Raw genomic sequence first — 7,363 nt, forward strand, 5'->3', positions numbered from 1 at the left:
CTTCCCATATGTCCTTGGCAGATTTGTCAAAATTATAATAATCATACAAATCATCAGACAAACCATTCAAAATAAAATTCTTACACAGAAAATCATTCTCTACCCAGGAGTCCCTTTCCTTAACCTGCGATTCGTACTTCTCGACTTCATCCTTCTTCTCGGCAGGAGGTGGAGTCTCAGACACAGCTGGTTTCAAAACAGTAAGCACAAACGCAATTTTTTTCATGGTCAGAAAAAACAATATCTTCTGTCTCCAACGTTTAAAGTGCAAACCCTCAAAACGAAAAGGCTTGTTAATGTCAGCAGTAGAACCAGAACATTCATCGGTAGTAGTCATAGCAGAAAGAACGTCTTAAAATTGTTGAGTAAACTGCTAGCAAAATAAAAGAGGAACGATATTACCAAATGAAGAATTCTGGGTTGAGGCGCGGACTAAGTCGCTCTCTTTAAGACGTTCGCGGCACTGCCCAGGAATGTGCAAGCAGTCGGAAATTGCCAATCGTCCCCAGGATAAAACAGCCCAGTCGTTGCACTGTATCGGAACCCCACTGCACTGTAGAGCACCGTCGAATACACCCAAAAAATTTTGATATCACAGATGGAATTTTTAATTTTATGAAAATTGTATTTTTCTGATATGAAAAAGATGTGTTCTTCCCATCAGTTCAATCGCATTATATAGGCGAATGGATTGAATAAACATAACGGGAAGAATAACGTTTTTTGAAACGTGGGGTGAGTTGGTTTTGAACGTGTCCCGTTAACTGATACGACTAAGTAATCAGTTTAATTAAACACGTTTCTTAGTTAACTGATACCACACCAACCCAACCCGGCTCGAATCGGACGGCGCGCGCGTGTGTAGTGGGTCAAGTGTGTGTGTCCTCACCCATTCGCACAAAGCTGGGTACCCCTTGGGGCCCAAACCTAAATGCCAAAGTTGCACTCTTTATACCCTTGTAAATGAGGGTTCATATCCCATGTGGGACTCTTTCCAACTCACACACACTAAGACACTTATATATTTTGTTAAAAGATTCACAACATTTCCAACAATTGCAATAGGAGTTTCTATGTAGAATTCTGTAAATATACAAAAAAAAAAAACTGTTTTGAAGTGTAAAAATGAAAAAGTCCCAAATAAAAACAAAGTCCGCATATTCTATCTGTAGTTATTAACTTTCTTGGAGGCTATTGGGTGTATAAGAGTATATAAGACAAAATGATAAAAATTTCAAAGAATATATTTTCACACATTACCTGATCTTAAATCAATTAGTGCAAAATACTGCACTGAGATACAATCATATGATAAAAATGAAAAACAAAAAAAACAAAAAAAAACAAAAAAACAAAAAAAACAAAATTCATAGATGACTCATTTTTAATTAGTGAAGATATATATGGGGTAACAGAGAGGCTCACAAATGGTCCACAAATCAACAACTTGGAGCCAATCTTAACCATTGATTTGCAATAAACAAAGTTCAAAATAGAAATCAAGAGTGACAAAGAATAGCATAGCTGAAATACTTAATCAACTCTTCTCAAATTTCACTAAATCTCAAGAAAGCTACTATTTTTCAGACAAAACATAAATGTCAAATATGATTATTTTGGTTAATCAAATCAAATGTTTACAAGAAGAGACCTGCTGGCCACAATACAGATAATGATCTACAAATTAGTAAAATTCCAGACCCCCCTCCATCCAAAAGATTTTGTTAGATAAATTGATTTTGTAGATCAATGAGATTGAGAGACAGCCAGAGAATGTGAAATGGTCAAACCATAGTTACTGAAAAATGTTGCAACAAGGAGCTTAATATGCCATTGACTTAAATATGAGAAGAACTTATATGCTATTTTCATGTGGCATCATTTACGATATACCCAAAATATTATTTAGAACAAATCCTATCTGTATGACACAAAACTTCAGATTACTAAATAAAAATTGAACTGCAAGTTCCCTCCTATAGATGTTTAAAATGAAATTGAGCAGGTCAAGACTCACTTGGAAGAACATTGAAGAAATGATAGACTTCTTCCTCATCCATTACCCCAACCTCTGTTGAGCATACCATGCAATGAACTTGTTTGAATGTTTCACCAACAGTCTGATCTACTTCACTCTCATCTGTTTCTCTTCGTCTCTTGCCACTCTTTAGTTGTGAAATGCTATCACGCAATAAGCATTTACTTCCGACCTTGCAATTAACTACGAAAATTGCTCTGTACTGCGTCAAGTACTTTTCATGCCTGGAAGAAATCAAGTTAAGTTGTATTGTAATACATATTAAATGGTAGAATTTGCAAGCAATTAAAAATAATTCATAAGCTTATTTCACAAGACATTATTGTAAGACGAAATCAATTATGAACATTTTTAAAATAGTTGAAGTTTGCCTTCTATTTCTGAAACAAAAGATATACACAGACAAAACATATTACAAAATGTAGTGAATTATGTTTAGTGGCAGTTGATGTTGCAAATAACAATAATTACTATAGCTACAATGTCTTCCTCATATGTTTATAACATTCATTATTTTTTTCAACCTACAATGATTCTTACACCAGAATATGTGAACAAAGAATCTCATTCCTTCCAACAAGAACACGAGTCATTACTACTAACACACTGACACCACTTAATATTCTTGGCCATCGAATAAGCTGACCTTTCCAGTGGCAAACAAGTCTTTATGGTCCTGAATCTTAGATTGACCAGCGTGATCATGCAGTTCTTTCAACTTTAAAAAATTTTCCATTTGTCGAAATTTCTCGTTTTTATCGCAGAAATATATAACTGCAGTTGTTAGTCATCATTTATTCTCCAATCCCAAAGTGATGGTAATGGTAATAAAGGACAATTATAATATGTCTTTAATGTATTGGCCACTTTATGATCAAGTATTGAAATTTCATCCAGTAATTTTTGCACATTAAAAGAATTAATAAAATAGGTAAAAATAAAATTCTATCTTATGATTGATGCATTCATATATAACTAGTATTCCAAATCCATTTCATTACTTGTCTGGGCCATAACCAGAAGTGACAGGATATATCATGCTTGCAAGTTACATGTTAAAGAAAACTATATCACAGTCCGGTCATCCCAATTTCACTACAAACCTATAAAACAAAACTCATGATTTCTCCATTAACTTCCTTTATCATTAGAGCAATCTCGATGCTTCTTTCAATGACTGTAACAATAGCTTCCTGACCAGTCTTAGTCAGCCATTCTTCATTTCATCCCCATCAACGTTATACAAACAATTTATAGAATACTATCAACATATCTCCTCTCTACCTCACTTTTCAATGCTTACGTTGTTAAGATGTTGCACAGCATAAACTCAAAACAAATTTGAAGCCGCTACCACATTCGGTACAGCATAAATTATTCATAGTTTCAATTGTAATTTAATAGAGAGAATCAAGCTAGAGAATGGTGAATTTCTAATTATCGCATTAATTCATTAAAAGCCATCAACACCAGAAAATATGTTATTCTTTCTTCCTCATTCACTAGGTATATGCTTTTCTACATATAGAATAGTTTGCCTTAACTAGCTAGTCCAAGGCCATAAGATTTCATAAAACTATTAATGGAAATTAGCCACACATCGTTATCATATAATTTTGAGATGATTACTCTAGTAGATCATCCACCACATTTATGTCACCTTCAAAACTCACTTGCATCGATTTCATAACATGTCCTAGGAGCCATATCAAAAAATGTTTTATGGTTTCATGTTTACATTACATAGTCCAAATCGAGTTAATACAATTGTACTAAACACAACAAAGATCATATTCCCGAGTTCACTAATTGCAGCCTCTACCACTAGAATAATCTTGACTAGAGCATCTATCATGACTGTCACCATAGCCACTTGGCCTTGGCCCAGCTCTTTATTTTAATTTTAATGACCTAGTTTATCATTCATGGCCACCTATTGTATTTTAGCTAGTTAGGTTTTGCTTCACTCACATAGAATGTTCCATGCATAAGACAAAAAATATGTACATTATTAGGAACAGTTGTAAGAAATGCCGTCCTCTTTATACATCCATTTCCATTATTAGGTTAGGCAAGCTAATTTCAACTAAAATGAAGTTAAAATGGTATATGTTTGCTGTGGTTACAAATACAATCATGTGTAAGAAGTAAAAGTACTCTAGTTACTAGTAAAGAACAAGAAAAAGCCACACTAATTTCATTTGTTTCTTTAGCCACTACCATGACCAAAGAATTGCTTCCTATTCACTGTGACAATGTTGATTTGCCCCTTTGTAGTTATCATTTTACTTGAAGTAGCTAAACTAAAGCTATCTCATTTCAAAAATAATGTATTAAGAGCACACTTCACATTTACTTTATATATTTCTAGTCCATTCTTCTACTTGATCAGAAAATGTATTGCTCGTAGTTGTAAATAAACTAACACCCATTTTCCAGCAAAATAAATAAATAAATTCACACCCTACACAGCATCATTTTGTTGATTAAATACCTGTACGTCCTCTAAAAAGTAATGATCCCTTTTATAACTTTCTAAAATCCCAGAACACATCGAGGTCATCAACCATAATGAATTTTTCCCGATGCTCAATAGCCCATCAAAATCCCACTACACATTCTACTGTGATATGTTTTCTTGAAATTTTAACACAATTCACTTGCATCCATTTGGGTAAGTTTTGTGATATCTTTATGATGGGATATCAGTATATATGATATATCATCACTTGTTCCATAAATGGAGCTTAGCTTAAAATGTGTCTAACCTTAACATTAACAACCCTTTATAAGAAAACTCATCTTCAAATATAAATCCAGAACTGGTCGTTTCTGATTACACAAAGGAGCACAAAAGAAACCACATGTAAATTTCATACTAGCTAGTTTTATATGAACATAAATTTTGAAGCAAAAGGAAACAAACAGAGTAAGATGAGTGTTGTATAAACATATATACATTTGTAAATACCTTTGACAGACGAGAGAGAGAGTAGTGAAACAAGCTGGGCAGCTGAGGACAGCATCAGAGTGACGACCTTTCCTTTTCTTCTGAACCCATAACTCATCTTTATCATCAAGCTCTGGATCATACAACTCCGGCTTCACAGAATAGTCAATTTCATCATCATCTGAACCTAAAATAACGATATCAACTGAACCTTATCCACCTTTTACTTCATCTGCTTTCATACTAAGTACTAGAAAATTCCAAAAAAAAAAAGAAAGAAAAAAGAAAAAGAGAATGAAATTACCTACTTTCTGAGAATTGGACGGGGGAGTCCATCGTTGTGTCTCTTTTATCACTTTCCAATTCCAGATCTCCCTGACTCTTATTTTCTCCAGTATCACTCATTGAAGAGGGAAGAAGAAAATGGAAGCTGCCTTTTGTTTTACTTCTCTTTTTTGATTTTCTTTATTTCTTCCGAAAAAACATTTTGGAGAAAGCAATATAAATGAAGTATATGAACTATGAACGTGGGATTTTCTTAGTAAAAGTGGGCCAATATTGATCTACTCTTATTTAACACAATTCGAAACAAAAGCCCTAATTATAATTTTTTTTCATTTTTATGGGTTATTTTTAACTTACACAAATAATGAAAAGAGTCCAAAAGTTTACAAGAAATATCACACTGAAATAATCTTTTTAATACTGATACGATGAACACAACCCAATGGTAACTCAGAGCATATTCATCGGCGGTTGCCCATAAAGTGGTCTTACCATGTATAACTTTCAAGACCAATTTCATGTATATATGGGCTGATTGTTGCTCAATTGAGACCACAATCAGCGCCGGCCATAGGGGTGCAACCTGGGTCGATGTGAAAACAAAATACACTGTATGGCCTTGTGAGCCTGTTCAACCCTTATCCAATACTTGATTCCCTTTGGAACTCTGTATGGCATTTCTTAGGGTGATTCTATCGTAGTCAAATAATCAACTTAAGACTCAACATGCGTCTAAGTTCTTACACTTGGAACCCGTATTTTGCTGATTTCCAGTTTTGTACGATGGAACTATTTGGCTAGTACCCTTAGGTATAGTTGACCAGTGTCTTGTCTAAATCTTGTCACTTTGTCTGGTTGCTCACCTCCCCTTGTCTTTTATATGCAGATGATCCGAAGTGACTATTGGGGAGGTGACAACCGAATACACGAAGATTTACTCAGTCTTCTTTTTGAAGACCACCACCCAACTAATTTTTCTAGTAGTTCCTCGAGTGATCTCGAGGTCAGCAGTAGTTCTTCAGAACTTGAGGTTCAGCATCACTACTATTTAGGGCGAATAGGCAGTGAATTGTACGATCGACTTGTCTGGGAACTAAATTAAGGGTGGAGTTAGTTCCTCCCTAGTTCGTGGTCCTACATTATCTAAGACGATGTGCTTGACACATTGCCCACTGGTTGGGAAACTCCATTAGTAAGAGATCTTCCTGTCACAAAGACTATAGTTACTGTTGCCAGAAACTCAGAGTCTGCTATGGAAAGGACCAAGCAAACGCGCCATAGGGCACCCCCTCACAGCCCTCACATTGCTATGGTGATGACAAGAGGGAGGGTCAGTGTTGCTGATGAGGTTGCATAGCCTCAGCATGATAAGGAACCAAGGGTCGTCCAAGTTAAGGAACTTGTGGTTGGACAGCCCTTGCCTAGCCAAGAAGAATAGGCCTCGACTAGGGCAGACAGTGCATCTAAGGTTAAAGAGGCTATGCCAACCGGGAAGCGGCATAAAACCTGTACCGTATTTTTGAACAACCCTCTGGGTTCTTACGATGAGGTCGGTCAGCCTTTGAACAATCTTGGTTGTCTGTTTGAGGTCGGGATAGACCATGTTTTGGAGGAGGCTTTTGACCCCCAAGTCCTTCAGTACGTGGACCAGCTACAACGATGGATATCTCCCCCGTTTTCTATATCCACCAAGAAACTTGATGAGATCAAGGTAGGAGGACTGGTGGGAGGAGCTCGGTGTGATAGGCCCACCAGAGACCAGCTAGCGCATTGCCTAGCCTTCAAGTGGATGGCCTAGTTTGATCGTCATATTAGGTAGGGAGCGATGTTGCCCCTGCACCCCTACTTTCAGTATATAGCCAACTACTTCAAGCTGTGTCCAACTCAGATCACTCCGAAGGGCATAAAGTATGTTTCATCATTGTTTGTGCTTTATACAGAGTTGGGTTGACATCAGCCCTTACTCTATGAGATTGGATATTTCTTTGATTTTAAGTCTGTTCTGAGGCAAGGCCAGTCTGGATACTTCTATTTTAGCCAGCTGGGCTACCAGTGGCTGGGTAGCACCAATAACAATGCTTTGTCGAAGA

At 36.3% G+C, this 7,363-nt stretch overlaps 1 protein-coding gene across 1 annotated transcript; it reads right to left on the reverse strand.

Moving 5' to 3' along the window:
• Positions 1 to 1,359: 1,359 nt before the first annotated feature.
• LOC115722936 (uncharacterized) lies at positions 1,360 to 5,539 on the reverse strand. Its single transcript, XM_030652323.2, has 3 exons — positions 5,297 to 5,539; positions 5,010 to 5,175; positions 1,360 to 2,262 (listed from the first exon to the last, which is right to left on the reverse strand). The coding sequence occupies exons 1-3, from the start codon at positions 5,391 to 5,393 to the stop codon at positions 2,007 to 2,009; spliced, it is 519 nt and encodes a 172-aa protein (XP_030508183.2). The 5' UTR covers positions 5,394 to 5,539; the 3' UTR covers positions 1,360 to 2,006.
• Between the last annotated feature and the right edge of the window lie 1,824 nt (positions 5,540 to 7,363).

This window comes from Cannabis sativa, chromosome 9, assembly GCF_029168945.1.
Source record: "Cannabis sativa cultivar Pink pepper isolate KNU-18-1 chromosome 9, ASM2916894v1, whole genome shotgun sequence".
Lineage (NCBI taxonomy): Eukaryota > Viridiplantae > Streptophyta > Magnoliopsida > Rosales > Cannabaceae > Cannabis > Cannabis sativa.